The 19245-nt window shown below is 39.7% G+C and overlaps 1 protein-coding gene across 4 annotated transcripts in view; it reads left to right on the top strand.

Moving 5' to 3' along the window:
- LOC117406917 (fibronectin type-III domain-containing protein 3A-like) overlaps positions 1 to 19044 on the top strand; it is a 106874-nt gene extending 87830 nt beyond the window's left edge. For all 4 annotated transcript variants that reach the window (XM_059028645.1, XM_059028646.1, XM_059028647.1 and 1 more), the window contains 7 exons: positions 3659 to 3772; positions 4821 to 4970; positions 7085 to 7368; positions 8050 to 8262; positions 8934 to 9100; positions 12445 to 12569; positions 16674 to 19044. In XM_059028645.1, coding sequence (XP_058884628.1) covers positions 3659 to 3772; positions 4821 to 4970; positions 7085 to 7368; positions 8050 to 8262; positions 8934 to 9100; positions 12445 to 12569; positions 16674 to 16988 — 1368 coding nt within the window. In that variant the 3' untranslated portion in view covers positions 16989 to 19044. The remainder of the gene's footprint in view (positions 1 to 3658; positions 3773 to 4820; positions 4971 to 7084; positions 7369 to 8049; positions 8263 to 8933; positions 9101 to 12444; positions 12570 to 16673) is intronic.
- The last annotated feature ends 201 nt before the right edge of the window (positions 19045 to 19245 follow it).

Here is a 19245-nt window from a genome sequence, read left to right on the forward strand (position 1 = left end):
AGGAGCTGAGGAGCGTGAGATGTTCTTTTCAGAGGATCCAGCGTTGGACTCGCTGCCTCTGATTCCCTTGCCTAGGGAGCTCATACCCCTGATGCGTCGAGCCAATGATGCACTTAGGGTGCCATGGCCGAGTGCGACAGTTGAGAGGTGCTCTGTTTATGACGAGCGTAAGGAGCTACCCTCTGAGGCCCCGCCCATCCACCTGGATTTTTAGCAGGAACTGACCTCATCATGGCAGCACCCGGCCACAGCCCCTGCGGTCCCTAGGTCAGGTACGACCTATAGGGTTCACGAGGGGGATAAAATGGGTCTGGTCCAGTTTCCCCCTGTCGGGTCCACTATTCCAGCTTTGGCGCAACCAGCAAACCTTGCGCTGCTGTCCAAAGATGCGGCTTGCCCAAACAAGCAATGTCGGGTCACGGAGGTCCTTCTAAAGAAGGCTTACTCCGCTAATGCCTTTGTTGCCCAGTTGGGCAACTTCAATACCTGTTTGGTGGCTTACCAGAGCCACATTTGGGGCTCCGCTGCTGAGGGGGGACTGACCCTCGATCAGACAGAGGAGCTGCGGCTGATCTCCCGAATGTTGCTACGACTAGCACAGCTTCCGAGTCAAGCAACAGGGCGCAGTATGGCAGCATAGGTGGCTGCGCGCCGTCAGCTGTGGCTCTCTCAAGCCAGGCTGACGGAGAATAACAAGGCTGCTCTGCTGGACGCGCCCATCACGCCAGGGCATACATTCGGCCCTGCAGTGGACGATTTGTTGCTTCGGTCCAAAGCGGCAAGGGAAGTGACAAAGGCATTTAGTGACCTTGCCCCCAAGCCGGCACCACCGCCTAAGAAGCAGTGGTATCAGAGGCCACCGCCTCGGCCACAGTGGCAGCCTCAGGACGGTCCACAGGGCTCTCCAGCGGTCACTGATAGGTCAAGCCGGGGACACGGTAGGCAAAGGCGGTTCCAGCGCAATGCACCTGATAAGAGACCACAGGCGCCTAAACCAAAGCAGCAGCCCTAGGAATTTGCTGCCACAGGCCCAGGGCCCCTTCTCCAAAGCCCATCTGGAGTACTGGGGCCAGTGCACCCGCGATTCGTGGGTGCTCACCACTATACGTCGGGGGTACTCCTTACAATTCAGCCATGGACCACCCCCCTTTCGGGGGGTGGTCCATGCTCTGGTCAAGGACCCCTGTGCCAACGACTCACTGGCTCAGGAGCTAAAGACCCTCCTGCAAAAGCAGGCTATTCGCATCTTACCACCCTCCGACATGGTCGGGGGGTTCTCCTCCAAATACTTTCTGGTGCCCAAACGGAACGGCGGCCTCAGACCAATCCTCGATCTCAGACTGGTCAACCTGTATCTGAGCCGCAGGCGGTTCAAGATGTTGACCTTGCGACAGCTGTCGCAGTCCATCAGGCCGTGCGACTGGTTCACGACAGTGGACTTGCAGGACGCCTACTTCCACATTCCCATAAAACCAGGGCACCAGAAGTATCTTCGGTTCGCCTTTCAAGGGAAAGGCTACGAGTTCCGTGTACTGCCATTCGGCCTATCCCTAGCGCCACGCGTTTTCACGAAATGCATGGACGCTACCCTGGCCACTCTGAGACTCAACGGTATCAGAGTTCTAAACTACCTGGACGACTGGCTCATTTGTGCAGAGTCGCCAGATCAGGCGCTGCAACACACAGAACTTGTCACCGATCACCTATCCAGACTAGGTCTGAAGGTGAATCATGCAAAAAGTCAACTGACGCCAGCTCAAGTAGCGCGCTACTTGGGTTTGAGTCTGGACGCCAGATCCATGACAGCAGTGCTGTCGGACGACAGGGTGTCAAGCATATCGGCCTGCCTAGACCTATTCCAGTTAGGCAGAGCTTTACCAGTGGTGACATTCCAGAAACTTCTGGGCCTGATGGCAGCAGCTTCTCAATCCCTTCCCCTGGGCCTCCTGCATATGCGGCCCCTTCAGGCCTGGTTCAACAGGATGGTCCCTCACCCAATGCTGAACCGCAACCGTTTGGTGACAGTGTCCAGATATTGTCTCCGAACTCTCTCTTGGTGGAAACAACCGGCCCACCTACGCCTAGGCATCAGGCTGGGAGCGGTCACAAGAAGAGAAGTCGTTACCACCGACGCCTCCAACCATGGCTGGGGTGGGGTGTGGAACGGTCGGGGTGCACAAGGGGTTTGGCGGCCTCCGTGGCTGGGCCGACACATAAATCTTCTAGAACTGCAAGCAGTGTTTCTCACTCTTCAGTTCTTTTTAGAGGAAATCAGGGGGAGACACGTGCTTGTCCGGACGGACAACACGACAGTGGTGGCTTACATCAACCACCAGGGTGGTACAAGATCACCCAGTCTCAACAAGGTGGTCAACAGGCTTCTGGTCTGGGCACACACCCATCTCCTCTCACTCCGAGCGGTACACCTACCTGGAGTGGTGAACATTGCTGCAGACCTCCTCTCAAGGCAGGTTCCGGGCAGCGCAGATTGGAGACTCCATCCCGAGGTTGTCAGCCTCATATGGAAACGGTTTGGGAGAGCGGAGATCAACCTTTTTGCCTCCCAGGAGTTGACGCATTGCACCCTGTGGTTCTCCATAATGAGAGACGAAGGGTGTCTAGGGGTCGACGCACTGGCTCACCAATGGCCAGCGCGCCCACTGTATGTGTTTCCGCCGATAGCTTTGCTACCTCTATGTCTGGAGAAGATCAGACAGGACAGGGCCACGGTCCTACTAGTACATCGTGGATCCGCTGTGTCCTGGTTTTGGATCAAGAGTGTTGGGGGCTGCCTCGGTGGTCGTCCCCTCAACTACAGATTGATCGGTGAGTAACTTGTCACCTTGGACTGCTAGTGCGGTTAGCTCATAAGAGTCTTGCGCCTGTCCTCACGACAGATTGGGTATACTTGCCCATTAGTGATGGGTAATATTTCGTACTTGAAAGAGAACGTTAGGTTATTATCGTAACCCTGGTTCTCTGAAATAGAAATATTAACCATCAGTCTTCGCGGTCGCTGCGGAGCCGCGAGACTCAAGTAAAAAGAGAATTTGCAAATGGCTGCAATGTGCTTTTGTCGGGGCAACTGACATTGCGTCGTGCACTCTCGCGAGAGTTTGTTGGCATAATGCTTTTCAGTTCTTGGGTTCTTAAAGGGGAAAAACCCATTAGTGATGGTTAATATTTCTATTTCAGAGAACCAGGGTTATGATAATAACCTAACGTTTTCCACTTCTTGCTATTTAGTTTGGTAGGAGACAGCGTACGAAGCATGTTTTGGCAGGTGTAGCGCTGCTTCCTTCGATTTTTAACCTCCTCTGTCCTTTGTGTTGAAAAAATCTTGTGGCTTATCTTTGTTTTACAATCACCAAGAAATCAGGAACAAATATTTACCAGTCGGGTCTTGCCAGTCCTGATAACCTTGGCGAGCCCCCCAGTTTGAAAACGTCTGCCTTGTAGCGTGAACAAAACTCCCATTTCTAGTTAGCCATCTTATCCGAAGATTCTAAAATATTTATCATGCTGGAATAAATCAATCCCTGATTCTGTCATTTGCAATTACAATGAAATGTTGAACAAAAGAAGAACTCGATAAAGCTGAAATGCAGCACTTTCCTCATGCACAAATAATCAAAGTAATCTTCTTCCTTCCATTTAGTATGGACCATACTCTGAGAAATGTGAAATCACTACAGCTCCTGGTGTACCACATCAATGCGAACCACCCCATGTTGCTTGTCGGTCCCCTACATGTGCAATAGTCAGCTGGGAGGTGAGTTATGTTTTATTTTCTATAACGTATCTGAATCAAGAGGATTTTCTGTATATAATTTATATTTCCCAATAAAAATGGATACCAATAACTTTTTTTATTGCTCTATGATCGTCAGTGAGTACCCTTTTTAAAGATGTTTTGTGGTTTCTGTTCTGTGAATTCAGTTTTCTTGGGAGACAAAAGAAAACTCTGCTCTGATTTGGTTTAGCATCACACAGAATTATATAGCAATCAAAGCAACTTGTTGCAAATATCGTCTAGAAGATTACGTATGTCCACCAAAAAAAGTCAACAAATTGACGTCCAATCCTATCAATTTCTCTATGAAATCATAAGCATGGTAATAACAAAGCCAGTAGACGCATTGAAATCAGGTGAGGTCAATTTTACATTTGTAAGGATGCTATTGCGGCCTACTCAAAGGGAGTGCAGCTTAAGCTAAAATGAGCCATTAAAAACATTTGTGTCTGTCTTTTATTCATTTCCAAACACAGTTTAGGTGTTTGATGTTTTTGTTTTTCACTCTTTTAAAATGTTTTTATCCTGCTGCAACACTGTATGTTCACTTCCTGTTCCTGTATATTGGTGTAATAACTCTACCTGAACCTTACACTTGCTTTCCATTCTGCTCATAGGAGTATACTGTATGTGGTGTCAGGTATATTACTTGTAACTCCTAATTAAGATCTGCCAGTCCAATCTACTCTCTATTAAAGTGTCACTAAACAGGCTGTAGGGTTTAAAACATCATTAATTAATTTGCCTAACATTATGCTCTGTTGTATGTATTCCTGCAATATCTTTTTCAACATAATCTTGATTTTGTTTTGATATTTTATTAACATACTGTATCCCTGGTCACAAATTATTTTAACTGGTTCATCTGTCCATCATCTTTGTCAGGATCCTGCCTGCTCGCCCCAGCACAGGTTCAGGGGGCAGGAACAGGTTTATGAATATGCATGCCATGTTTAGCCTCTGTACAGCATTCTAATAGACATACTTTCAGTTCCTATGATTCAGTTCTTCTTCATGTTCAAAATAGACCCCGGCTGGAAATGGAGCTAATGTTACTGAGTATCGGTTAGAATGGGGAGCGGCAGAAGGCTGCATACAACTCTGCTACTGCGGACCTGGTTTAACACATGAAATGAAAGGGCTCTTACCAGCTACCACTTACTTCTGTAGAGTACAGGTAAGTAAGAATACTTTGGGGGATATGTGATTTTGTGCTTTTGTGTATGTGTGTGTGTGTGTGTGTGTGTGTATATATATATATATATATATATATATATATATATATATATATATATATATATATATATATATATATATATATATATATAAAATTAAATTAAATAAAATATGATTGTCTCTGATACAGCTGGTTGTAGTATCCACTTGTCCGCAGTAACAGAAACCGGTATGGCAGCACACTCCTATATATCCTTTAAATTTTGAACAGTTCAGGTAAAATGCTTGGCATGTCATTAAAACCAATCTTTATTGATATCCATTTGTTTTAAAAAGCGTAGAACATTGCGTTTCGACACATCAGTGTCGGGGACCTCCTGGTTACAGGAGGCTGTGTGGTCCAGTGGTTAAAGAAAAGGGCTTGTAACCAGGAGGTCCCCGGTTCAAATCCCACCTCAGCCACTGACTCATTGTGTGACCCTGAGCAAGTCACTTAACCTCCTTGTGCTCCGTCTTTCGGGTGAGACGTTGTTGTAAGTGACTCTGCAGCTGATGCATAGTTCACACACCCTAGTCTCTGTAAGTCGCCTTGGATGAAGGCATTTCTAAATAAACAAATAATAATAATACAAGCACATTTCTTTAACCACTGGACCACACAGCCTCCTATAAGATCTCAAAAATTCTGCCTTATCTTTCTCTTCACATACGTTCGTCCAGGCACAATGGTATCATCTCTTCTGCTGTGCCCTGCATTGTTTTAAATGTTTTTTTTTTTTAACACTGGCCCAGTAGTTGTCCATGTTGTCCAGCCATAAACCTCAATGTTAGTTTGATAAGTGACCAGGTATTCTATAATGCAAACGTCTTTCTCGCCACTGTGAAGCGGTAACGCTAATCTGATATGGATACCTTCTGTCATATCCCCGAGTAACAAAGAACGTTTAAAAAAACAGCAGTCACCTGATACTGTCTCAGATTTTGTGAAGAAGGATCTGCGTGATTAAAGGCATTTGTGCCGTGTCATGATGAAAATGGATAGTATTATTTTACTTTAAAATAAGTAAAATGAAGATATACTACACTTTCAATGGCAATGTTCAATTCAACATCGATAAATGTTGTTTTTTTTTTGTTTGTTTTTTTTAAGTAATGCTTTTTATTTAAGTTACTGTATATGGAACTATTTTTTTTCTTAGCTCAGTTTTAGGCAGAAGGATGTTTAAAAATGACTTTTTTTTGTAAATTTCTTTTTTTCCAATTTAGTAAGTTAACCCATTTTATTAGTTTAATGAGGCACTTCAGGGTGTGTGATATACTCTAATCTCACCATGCCCCGGGTGGTTAAAGCCACTCGGCTTCACCTTGTGACCTGCACCACACCCGTGGTGATATTGGAGTATATCATACACCCTGTCTTGCCTTACTGCTTCCCTATCACATGAGCTGCTGTTCTACAGTACTTAGACGTGATTTGCCACTTGCAACCGACCACGGTGAAAATAATAAATAAAGACGTTTGATGTCTATTATTTTACTCTTTCTGCATTGTGTCTAGTTGTATAATACATTGGTGTGAGTGCTGCAATATCACTGTATTGAGATTGTTTGTCACAGTTAAAATTTCATTTCGGTTTTACAGAAAACCGATTGGACGTCAAACAGCTGAAAGAGTTGATTAAAAACCGAACCGATCATAACTGACTTGCATCCTTACACCAATAACAAGGGCTTTTAGAGAATTTGTAAATCTGATAAATAGATTAAAAGTTTTATAAACTGTTTAATCGCAGTAGTGCTGAAGGGAAGCATTTGTGTGGCAGAAAATGAAATGCATTTTTCTGTGCAATACCGATATCGGACAATGTCAGATTGTTCTAAACAATTATAGTTGATGGAATTCATATCTATCATCAATGGGTAAATATTCCATTAATCAATTCCAGATTGGAGCATTTATACCAAAGCTAAATTAGCTAATCATGTCTAATCATTTGTAAAACTAAATAAATGTCCAAGTCTCGTATAGAAATGTGTCTGTTTGTTATAACACTTTGTATGAATGTGTTCGCTTTTAAAAATCTCTTGCTTTTTTTCTGAATTTGAACTCTGTAGGCAGTAAATGTTGCCGGAGCCGGTCTGTTCAGTGAAGTGGTTTTGTGCGTGACTCCGTCCTCGGTTCCGGCTGCAGTGAGTTGTCTTCGCGTCAGAGACGAGAGCGAGGTAGACGTTCCACACTACTCCCCATCCACATGCCTGGCCCTGCAGTGGGAAGAGCCTTGTGACCATGGCTCAGAAATTACTTCCTACAGCATAGATTTTGGGGACAGGCAGCCCATTACAGTGGCGAGAACCACAAACCACATTATAGAAAACCTGCAGTCAGATGCAACTTACAGGTAAGAGGGCATCTGTTGCGCACATGCAGTGAGAAGCATTAATTATGTTTTGGCAAATGCCTTCATGAATATTATAAGTTAAACTGTTTTTGCTGTGAGGTCTATATATTGGGTAGTGCATTTTACCTGTTCCTGTGATAATATTTCAATCTGAGTGGTTCGAATTACAATTACCATCCTCAAATACTGTGTTTTTTTTTATTTTTTGAGAAGTCTTAGTTAAGATGCTTTGATTTTGAGTTTGATTATTGCTTCCAGTATTAAGTGCCAACACCAGCTAGTATGCAGCTGTGAATTGCCAGCAAAACCAAAGGCAGCTGGAACCAGAGTGGCAGATCACCTAATAACACACTCTCTCATGTCTAGAAAGACACTGGCTGATCTAGTCTGTTAGAGGCATATGTACCTTAAACTCAGGTGACTTGACAGACACAAAAGCAGCATTTGAGTAATTGCAATTATAACAACTCAGAACGATTGTCAGCATCATAAAAGGTAAGGGGATAGTAAAAAAAAAAGCAGCAGCATTTTGTGTATAATGTATTGATAAAGAGGCTGGATTAACAGGCTGTCCTTTGTCAGCAATTCTACATGTTCTTTATGCTACACAGAGCACAAACTGGTAAGCTATGTAAACTGCAGTCGTAACTACTGTAATATGCAATGCTTCCTTTCTTCTAGAATACGAATTCAGGCCCTGAACAGCATTGGCGCAGGCCCATTCAGCCACACTATCAAGTTGAAAACCAAGCCCCTTCCTCCTGAGCCCCCGCGCCTCGAGTGCACTGCCTTGAGTCATCAGAACCTGAAGCTCAAGTGGGGAGAGGGCACTGCTAAATCACTGCAAACAGACCCCATTCAGTATCACCTTCAAATGGAGGACAGGAGTGGAAGGTAAGGGCCTCAACAGAAACGCAACTGTAAATGATCTGGAAATTATAACTGAAAAACAAATAAGTGTAAAAAATCACCAAATTAAAAGCTGTACATTTGCTAATTAATTTACGGTATTCCATTTTATTGAAGAAGGCCTTTAAGAAGATTGGGTTTACACATTTTTTTTTTTTTTTTTTGTGTGTTTACAGCTATGGCCAAAAAAAAAACATATAAACATAATTTAGATATTTCATGTAATCAGAGAAACTACAAAATGATATCTCAAAGTCTACCAGAAGCCATAATAGCAGTACAGTATTTCATGTTAGATTGTCACATTATTTCAATAAGTATATTGAAAAACTGCAAAGCGGTATGTAATTCAATATGTTAACATAACATAATTTGAGCAGGTTTTATTCGACTTTATGAAGCTAAATTAGTTCATAGGGTGATGCAAAGCTTTTGGCCATAGCTGTACTTTTTATATTTTATTATACTGTAGCAATAGAACTTGAGGAAGTGACCCTCAAACGACCTTTGATTTAACATCTGTTTGCAAATGAGTTGTTGGAACTGACAGCAGCCCCATTTTGATTTCATGGTGCGGATTGAAATGGTGTTTATTTAAAAAAAAAAAAAAAAAAAAAAAAAAAAGTCTGCTTTTTATTTTGTTTCTTTTCCCTCAGGTTTGTGTCCTTGTACAGAGGACCATGCCACACACACAAGGTACAGAGGCTCAATGAATCAACCACCTACACATTCCGCATTCAGGCCTTCAATGAAGCCGGGGAAGGGCCCTTTTCTGATGTTTACACTTTCACGACTCCCAAATCCCCGCCTGCTCCTCTCAAAGGTAGTGTATTTTTTTTGTCCTTTTTCCCAATTAACATGGAGAAGTCAGCAGTCATTCTTTATACATGTAGTTATTATTGTTTCAAAAACATCATGGCACTGTGGGGTGCCCCTCCTCAATGTAATTTAAAACAAAGCCTTAATTGCCTTGCTGTTCAAAGAGCTTGCAATATTGTACAAGCACTGATGTTTTCAGTTATTAAATTTAAATATTGGACAGCTAATCAATGGTAGGAAAATAGATCCTAATATTAACTGCACATTTAAAATAAATAAATATTGGATTTGAAATACACCTGTGTCATGAATCTTGTATATCCAGTAACAGTAATGTTACAAATGGATGTTTACAGTGTTGGTATTTGGTACTCAAACATTTATGCATGAGTCTTTCTCCATAGTAATTGTTTGGCTAAGGGGTCCACTTGTAAGTGTCTTTTAACACTGTTGTACTTGGTGTGAGGTCTTTGTGAAAGAGATTTTTATATGAAGTCTTCATGCCTACATTGGGGCCGCTTTTTATTCGTAAAGTTTTTTGATGAGGTAAAGATATGTAACCTCACCTTTAAGTATCGGTAATAGTAAACACCCCTTAATTTCAGACAACTGTTCAAAATGCATGCAGTCAGAAATTACTTGACGCATGGTGGCTACAGAGGTGAGACATCTAATTGTCAATCAATCAGTAAGCTATACATATGTATTACATAACATGAATGACCTACAATGTTTAGTTTTAGATTTAATAAAATTATGCTAAACATACCGAAATGTTGGGAAGTTGGCTATTTTGAGCAAAAACATTATATATACAGATGCAGACAAAAGTATTGACACCCTACACTTAATGTAAGATAATTGAAGAAAACATGTTACATACAAGCATTTAGTGAACATTGGCCACTAATTAATATTACCAAAATACACATTTTCTGGTAGTTTTAATAATCGTTATGAAAAAACAAAAGCACTTAAGCAATTTCAAATATTTGTTCAAGTATTGGCACATTTACATTGTCTGTACAAATTTAATATAACTAATTAAAAAAAATATATATTCATTGATTAAAAACCATTACATAGCAATTAAGCTGCATTATAAAGTCACATAGCCAGAAAAAGAGGTAATTATTTCCAACATCTGTTGAAGAAAAACATTTTGGCAACACAGTAGATGATGGTCAAAGACAAAGAAGTTGGATTCACGTTTGCAAACTAGAACAAAGGAAATTCCTACAGAACAGAATCAAAGACATATGGAATACCTAAATCCAAATCAGAGCAAGAATCAAGAACCACTGAACAAATTCAGCTGAAACGCTTCAAAGAAGTGGACGTCCAAAGAACATTACAGGTACAGCAGGTAGGAGAATCCTCCGAGCAGCTGAAAAGAATCCAACATCAACAGCCAAGGACTTAAAGAAAGATTTAGAAGCATCAGGCATAGTTGTGTACAAAATAACTGACCTCAGTGCAAATAACATTTTAAAGAATTTATATTTTTTTAAAAAACTATCTAATATGCCAAGAAATATGAACAGCAATCTGAAGCATTCTTCAACAAATGAGACTGGTCCAATGAGACTAAAATATAACTTTTCCCCAAATATGGACCACAGTATGTTTGGAGAAAAAAGGGTAAAGTCTTCAATGAAGAAAACCTTGTATCTGCAGTTAAATATGAAGTTGGTTTGATCATGATTCTGTATTGGCAGTGCAGGGACTGGAGGCATTCATGTGATCTAAAGATTGAATGAATGCAGCCATTTATCAAAACATTCAACAAAGTACAATGATACCATCTCCTAGTAGGCTGATTGGCAACTTCAAATACGACAACAACCTAAAGCATACGGCTAAGTCAAACCTGGAGTTCTTGATAAAACTGAGATCAAAGTTCTGGAGTGGCCTTTGTAATCTCCCGATCTCAATCCAATAGAAATGCTTTGGACATCTGAAAAAAGCTGTAGCCAAGCATTGTGTATCCAATCTGTCTGAGCAGAATTGGGCAGAATGGGCCCAGATTTCACCAACAAGTTGTTCATACTGGTTAAGAATTATCATAAACGTCTAAAAGCCATTATAAAAGCAAAAAGGGGATGCACAAAATACTAAAGCAGGGGTGCCAATACTTTGCCATGAACAAATATTTTAAATGAAAAGTTTATTTGTTTTTATGAAAAAGATAATTTGTTAAATTACTAGAAGTCTAGTATTTTGTTTTTTAATATATAAAACATTGATTTGAAGTTGGCTAAATGCAAGAATCAGGGTCGACCTGGGTGACAGAAGCAAGTACACAATGCTCATGTGCAGTGCCCTGGAAGCAGCTTGTTACAGGCTTCCATCCAAGCTCCTCTGGATTGAATCGTCGATCCAAATGTTGATTAGAGCAAATGTTTCTTCATCCCTGCTTCAGTCTGGCTCAAGGTGTGTCTCAATCAACAGAAATATGGCTAAACAGAATAAACAGAAATGTTCCTTGCAGAAGTGAAACCTTCACGCAGGCGTGACTGTTCGTTACTTTGTCCACTTACGAATACCCATCATGCATTTTGTCACCCTCGACCTGGGTCAAAGCACTGCCGACCCGGGTATGTGGTTTCACGCTACGCAGGATTGTGACCCGGGTAGCCAGTACCCGGGCACGGACCCGGGTAGGAGCAGCGCCAGTATGAAAGGGGTTTATGTTGGGGCTTAACATTTTCTATTGATCTATGTAATAATCTGATTGATCAATCTATTGATCACACCTGTTTGCTAGTGATATGAATTGTATTGAAAGACAATTACAGGTCTTTTAGTGACATAATCTGCCATTTTCTTTTGAGCTGTACTACCGTTTGCATTTCCTTCAGCCAAATGCCATGTCTAAAAGAGTTTCAGACTAACAAAGGTAACTTACTGAGTGTTATTTTATTTAGGTTAGCTGAAGAGAAATGTAAGTTATTGAGCGCTATTTTATTTTAGCTAGCTGAAGAAAAAAGTACAATGTAACTGTTTAATTTTTCTGATACTGTTTGAAAGAAGTACATTGAATAGAAAGAAAAATCAGCTTACTTGTGACCTAAGATGATACGATAAACTTGTTGCAGTCTTTTTTTTCTTCATTCTGAGATATTGTGAAATATTGGGTACACCTTCCAGTTGCTCTTTGACAAGGTTAGAAGTACCCTCTGCCATTTATCAAGATTTCTTTAATCGTTCAAAGCCCAGAAACCCCTAATATATATAATGTGTTCCTGCATAGTTTATCATTGTTGTTATAATTAATTTTGTCTGGAAAACAGCTAATCTCCTTTGTAACAACAAACGGCTAATCTCCTTCTGCTCTCGCCTCCCCAGCACCAAGAATAGAACGGCTTGATGACCACACCTGTGAGGTCACTTGGGAGGCATTACAACCCATGAAAGGTGACCCGGTTATTTACAGCCTTCAGTCAATGATTGGGAATTCAGAGTTCAAACAGGTATTCTATCCTTCTACTGTCATTCCTCATTGTTTTATTGTGTATTAGTCACGGCTGGTATACTGTATGTGTCATGTTCCGTCCTTTCCAAAAGTGCAGAAACAATAAGAGGCTCAAGTACAGGATACCACTATTACTTATCGTTCAGGTAGCCAAGTGTAACAACATGATTCTGTGGTTAAAACACAACTATCTCAACCCTTTTCTTTTAGTGACAATCTGCAATAGTGTATTAGAATAACTTGCTAGCACCTAGGCTGCTACTGCACTTTACTGCTTCTGATGCACAAGTTGATTATTTGGTTGCTTCTAATGTGTAGCAACTATTTCAATGGATAGCTGGGTAATGGGGCATAAACAATGTCATGTCACCTTGCACCTTGCTGGTTGGATTTCAGTTTGGTGTGTTTTTCATGTCCCGAGGTGAGGACAGATTAAACAAAATTAGCCTGTACTTTCCGTCCATCCTCTATCAGATGATTAATGGTTCAAGGGCTTTTTGTTTAATGTTATGATGCCCGTGAATGATTAGATAAAACGCTAGTATGGTCAAAATATTTACACAAGGGCAAATGTTTAAAGAAAGTTAATTAGTATTTCAAAGTATTTTTAGCCGGCTGGCAGAGGTGTTTTTGGATTAGTAGGTTTGAATGGATTTATGTTCCCAATGAACAGTTTTTCTGGCCAAGAAATTATTAATAAAATAGTAATAAAATAAAAAACATTATTTTGATTCCTTGTTCTACCATGAGCACACAGCTACAACAATGCATGTTCTGTATACTTTAGTTGAAACTCTTTCTGTCACAGGCATGTTGTGAACCTGATTCCTTGATTTTGATGTACTGTACCAACTGTGTTTTGATCAGTAGAGAAGAGGCAAAATTAATGTTATCCTCCACTTTCATAATACCTAAATACAATGTGATACAATACATAAAGGGCTATATATAAAAGACAGCCTCTTAACAAATAGAGGTCTGGTTATAAATCCTTTTTAGAACATGCTGGTTCGGTCAGTTTGCTTCAAGACAGAAACACTAAGAATACGCAAGACAGAGCAAGTATGGTAGAAATTGTCCTTGGATGAGCCTTGGTAATAGTGTACAGCAGGCCAGGTGGTTAATCCATTCACCAGTATTTGCTGCTCCAAACGACACCACAGGTTCAGGCACCAATCCAATATAATGAATCAATAAATTACATTATTTAACCGTTCAGGATGTCTGCTAATCAGGTTAAACAGCAATCAGCAGTGCGATGGAAAATGTAACAAATCAGCATTAGAACATTGTTTTGGACAGATTTGCTTCTCTCTAAATGTAATTATATATATTACTCACTTACTCACTGTTATTATGGTCTGTGCCTGGTTTAACTACGGGGACACCACTAGTGTAAACTCCAAAGTCCAAACTCAAACCTAAAATGAACTACACATTTCTGTCTTGCACTAATTTTGCTTGCGAACGTGACAGAGTCACGTTGGCCAAATTAAACAAACGAGGACAATGTAGCAGACTGAAATAAAGATCAAGGTAATTTACCCTTCCCCAGCTACCATAAACTGCAATGACTGGCGTTCAATACTGAAAGTACTGTACATATTTTCTTTTCCCATTTGCATTTATAATATGGTAGGTGACAGACTCTGATGCTTTAATGTACAGTAATACAGTGTTCCCTGCTGGCACCTAGAAATTAAAGTAATTTAACCGTTAATTATTGTGTTTTTTTCATTAAGACTTAAATGTGACTTGCATTTAGGGTCTTTTCTTTTTTGTCCGTATTTGGGGGTGCGACTTGAATTCAGGGACGACTTCAATTCGAGTAAACACGGTATACTGACTGATCCAGTATATTGTAATTACAGGTGGGGTAGATGCACACATTGCTCTAACACATATAATACAACATTTTTTAATCACACAGGTTGGACAGGCAATGACAAAAGGTCTGACGTCACAGGAAATAGTTTACATTTAAAAAATGATTTAAATCGATTAAAACCCTCAAATATTTCCCATGTAAATCAATTTAAAATGTTTGAAGATAAAACAAATGTACATATATCCGCAGTGAATGCACTTTAAAGAGCCAAACCAACGAGAACTCAGTAATATTACATTTTAAGCAATTAAATAAAATGAAAGTTAGTAAATGACTTACCATTGCCTAGTTAGTATTCTCTCGTCTCTGCTCCATCTTATAGGACAAGGCGTCGGGCGTGCTGTTGAGTATTGCAATTATATATAGTCATACTCCAGAGAATCACACAGGTCTCTTTCAAACCATAGGAGAGACAGCATGTTCTTCAGTGACTTGTCAGTATTGAGGCTCACAACAGCTGTTCACGGTGTATAGGTGGTTATTGGGATAAAAACTCTAAAGTGTGTGCATGTTTGGAAAGATATACAGATAATCTAAAACTTAAATTACTGTTTGATATTTTTTCCCTACAGTCGATTTGCACTGTGTTTTGCTGAACGAAGACTGAAACTTCAGCTTCATCCATATTAACGTTTTACAAAGTACATGCCAGTTCTGTAGACTTCCTCTATTGCCGAATGTGTCAGATTGTGGTAAGCATGCAGACGTGGGTTAACAAACAAATCATCCAGTCGATTTCGTAATTTTCCCTCCCAACATTTATTTTCACATGTTGCCATTTCCACTGCTTAAGTAGATGTAAATTTAATAACTTGCAGATATCTGTCCGTTGTCTTTAAAAACTAAATTAAATAAACTAATTTGTTTTGCCACGTTAACTGCTCCACTACTACTAATTAGTCTGCAAGTTTGCTTAAACTTCACATTTAAAATAAAGTTGGAATATTAAAATGTCTGGGACTTTCAAAAGATCTGCGTCAGCTGGCTCACAAGCTGTCAATCAAACGCAGCTTGCACATGATTCGTTGTGTGAGAGGAAGATCCCACCCAAACATAGCATCACAGTAACTACTTTGCTTTGATTGGTTAAAGCCTGTGAAGTTTTTAAAAATAGTATTTTTATCCTAAACTTGAGCTCCCGCCTTCGGGTGCACAGTTTTAAAAAATAAATAAATAACAAATATGTAAAGTTATTTAAACTTGGCATTCATATAGGCACAGAGTTGGGTGGGACTGTGTGCTAACTGCGTACGCCCCTGGCCTATTTATTTAAAAAACCTCCATACTTAGTTTGATTCATGGGCTTGCACATGTGAGACGATGAATAGTCTCCCAGACTGGATGAAAGAGTACATGATGTGCCCACCTGAAGAGGAACTGGCTGGGCTACATACAGCCGTGGTGTGGTGCCAGCAAAGAGGGCAGGTGTTCTGCTGGGAACGCTTGTTAGATATCCAAAGTGAAATCTTAGCAAGATCTTACCAAGAAACCAAGCAGCGCATTATCACTGACTTCTTCTAAGCCAGAGCAGACACCTCTGCAAGCCCAAGAAATGTTCTCATTACACAAAGTGCACCAGAAACACCAAGTGAGATTTCCCCAGCAAGTGATGTCCTCTGCCGTGAGAGTTTGGAATGAACTGTGGTTCCACTGGAAGATTCTGAGTTTAACCCGGGACACGAGGAGTATACCGCACTGTAATTGTGCAACAGCACATAATGTAAATATGTTCAGTAAACAAAATTACTGAAGTAAGACTTAATTAGCAATAAATGTGTTTTTTTGGCTTTAAATACTTGTTCACATATGTTTCTGTGCACTTTATCTGCTGCACTAATTGACTAATCCGACTTCTCGTGTTGTTTAACTGCACTTCTCTTCAGCGACTTCGACTGTACTTGTTTTGACTTGTAAATTGAGAAAAATGTAACTTTTACTTAGTAATTCCTCATGCTGTCAATAAAGGTCACATTGTACACTATTTAACAGCACTGACACCTAACTTTTTTTTATTTTTATAAATCACTCCAGGATAGCCACTTGGTGTTTTGATTGAAATTTTATCAAAATAGAGCTTGCTTATGAGAGGCTGTTGTGTACTGTATGTTGACCATGGTCTAGTTTTCCATGACACTGTCACCTGCAAAGCATTATTTATAGGTGTTAGTATGTCTTTGGTTGTTACTGACATACCTTGTATTGTTTGTTTTGCAGATTTACAAAGGCTCAGCCAGGTCATTCCAAGTTTCAGGACTTCAGCTGAACTGTGAACATCGTTTCCGGGCCTGTGCCATTCGTCAGTGCCAAAACCCTGAGGGGCCTCAAGACCTGATCGGCCCCTACAGTGCCACTGTAACATTCTCCTCTCAGAAGACTGAACTGCCTAGCACCACCCATAAAAACACTGTGGAAGTCTCAAGGACAAAACGCACTCTGAGTGATGAGCAGTGTGCGGCTGTCATCCTTGTGCTCTTTGCTATCATCTCCATTCTGATTGCCTTCGTCATCCAGTACTTTGTCATTAAGTAATAGGACCATCCCAAACTGGCAAGGTACTTGGAGTACCTGCTGCAGCCTCAATTTGAAATGATATTATACTATGATATGATTTCTGTTAAATTTACTTTTACATCTATAGTGGCATATAATGCTGCTTCTGGACCAAGGGTGGGCAATTTCAGTCCTGATGGGCCAGTCCAATCCAATCCAATCCAGGTTTCGTAGTTATAGTGAAATAATGAACTACTTTTATAACCTGGGTGGAAGTTTAATTCAGAACGTTGTTGGAACAAAGACTTGGACTGGAAGGGCCATCATTGTTTTCCCTGTGTTCTAAACTTCCAGCACCTTCCCTGTCATTCTTGTTGGTTACAATGCTTGAAATTCCCACGTGGCAGCTGGCAATTCAATAAGAGTCACCAGCAACCCAAGTTACTTTAGTAGGCCTAACAAGTTAAATTAGTAAACTACTAATAGCTTTATTGTGAATAGTAATTCGGTTTTGCTGGTTTACAAGCAGTGCAGTAGAGGATGTAGTTAATTGGTGATCAATCATGATTGATTCACTTAATTAAACTGTTCAAATATTTAGGCTAAGAATTGATAGCACAATAGCTAGTTTTTAGAGGATAATCATATTGTTGCAATTGCCAACTAGTAAGACATGCTGCCCCAGTTTAATGAAAGCTGCTTGACTGCTTGATAAGTCATATGGTTCACAAGTGCCAGAATGGGGTTTCTTTTTGCAAGATGAAAAGCTACTCATAAAAAATTATGACATAAACAAAAGTAGAATGAAACATACTCATTTAGCTCTTTCCCATCCAGAATGTGTGGTGATGCAAAAGAGACTGTGAAAGTAGCATTTGATATATTTTTGTAAGAAACTTAGACCTATGTCTGGAGTTTGTCTTTCAAAAATTAAATTGCATAAGTAAAAATCCTTTAGCTGTTTCTAATCTTAACTATACATTTTAGCACAGATGCTTCTTGAGTTCTCCCAGCCTAATGATTTGCACCTCGTACAAAATGTTTGACAGCATGTAGTATTTGTGATTACAATAGAACACTTTTCAGGTAATGTAAGCCTTAAATGTGTATCGTGAGCTTGTTTTCTGAGTAGTCTGTTTTTTAAAATACTTCATCTCCAAAGTCGAGTAAAACTTAGTTATCTGAAGTTTAACAAATCATAAAAAGAACGACTGCTTACAGTAAGTATAAAAACTGAACCTAATTTTCGGGAAAGAAAAATCATTAGCAATGATCTGTATTCATAATCACAATTTTGTTGTAATTACTTTCTTGTTTTTGTAACATTCTGTTTTTGCATCAAGATGCATTTTTTGTTATATTTAGTTTGTTTTTCTTTAATATATAAATATATATATTCATTGTGTAAAACACTTTAATTATATGAGAGAATATATTTATCAGTCTGTATTATCTGTTTATTTTATGTCCTAAATGAGTTCATTCTGTCCAGAGATACATTAACGGTTATCTGTCTGTGTTTACTTGTATTCCTATGAATTCAGACTTTGACACTTTTTTGTGTTAATTGATATTTGTTGCTGATTGCTGAAGTGTTGAATGGGCACAGTTTTCTCTCCAGAAACCATCAAATGTGATGTTGTGTTTGGCTGTTGGCAGATATCTTGTTAGATTGTTGAAGCAATTAAAAAAAAAAAAAAAAAAAAAAAAAAAAAAAAAAAAAAAACAAACACATAATATCACAAAAAATTAGATGCCCTGCAATGGCTTCTATTTGTCATAGTAAAATTAAAATTACTATTTTTGATAGTGAAACTGTAATTGCAAGTTGTGCCATTTGAATATTTTCAGTGTGGGCTACTGCAGTAAGGAAAAATATTTTGTATGTAATTTTAATGTTTGCAGTTACCTCATATACTGTACATTCCAAAAAGTAATTCAAACTTGTTATAAATACTACCAAACATATCACTTTAAAATTGTACAATGTCAGCAATGAAAATTGTATAATCTCATAAATATGTATCTACACTGTAACTCTATAGCCATTATATCTAAAGAAAGATCCATGCACAATAAAATATCTATAATTCTTTGTTCTTGTCATGCTGTGTAATTTCAAACACACACACTCATACTGTTTATTATAAAATGTTTTAGGTGGACATAACACTCTGATTGGCTGAACAAGATTCCAAGCAGTGGTTGGATCTGGCTGGATCTCTCCAGCCTTGTCGCTGAGCTTTTGTGTTCTACACTGATCAGTGGAATGGGACATTTCATAATCTCAATAAGA

Source organism: Acipenser ruthenus, chromosome 8 (genome assembly GCF_902713425.1).
Source record: "Acipenser ruthenus chromosome 8, fAciRut3.2 maternal haplotype, whole genome shotgun sequence".
NCBI lineage: Eukaryota > Metazoa > Chordata > Actinopteri > Acipenseriformes > Acipenseridae > Acipenser > Acipenser ruthenus.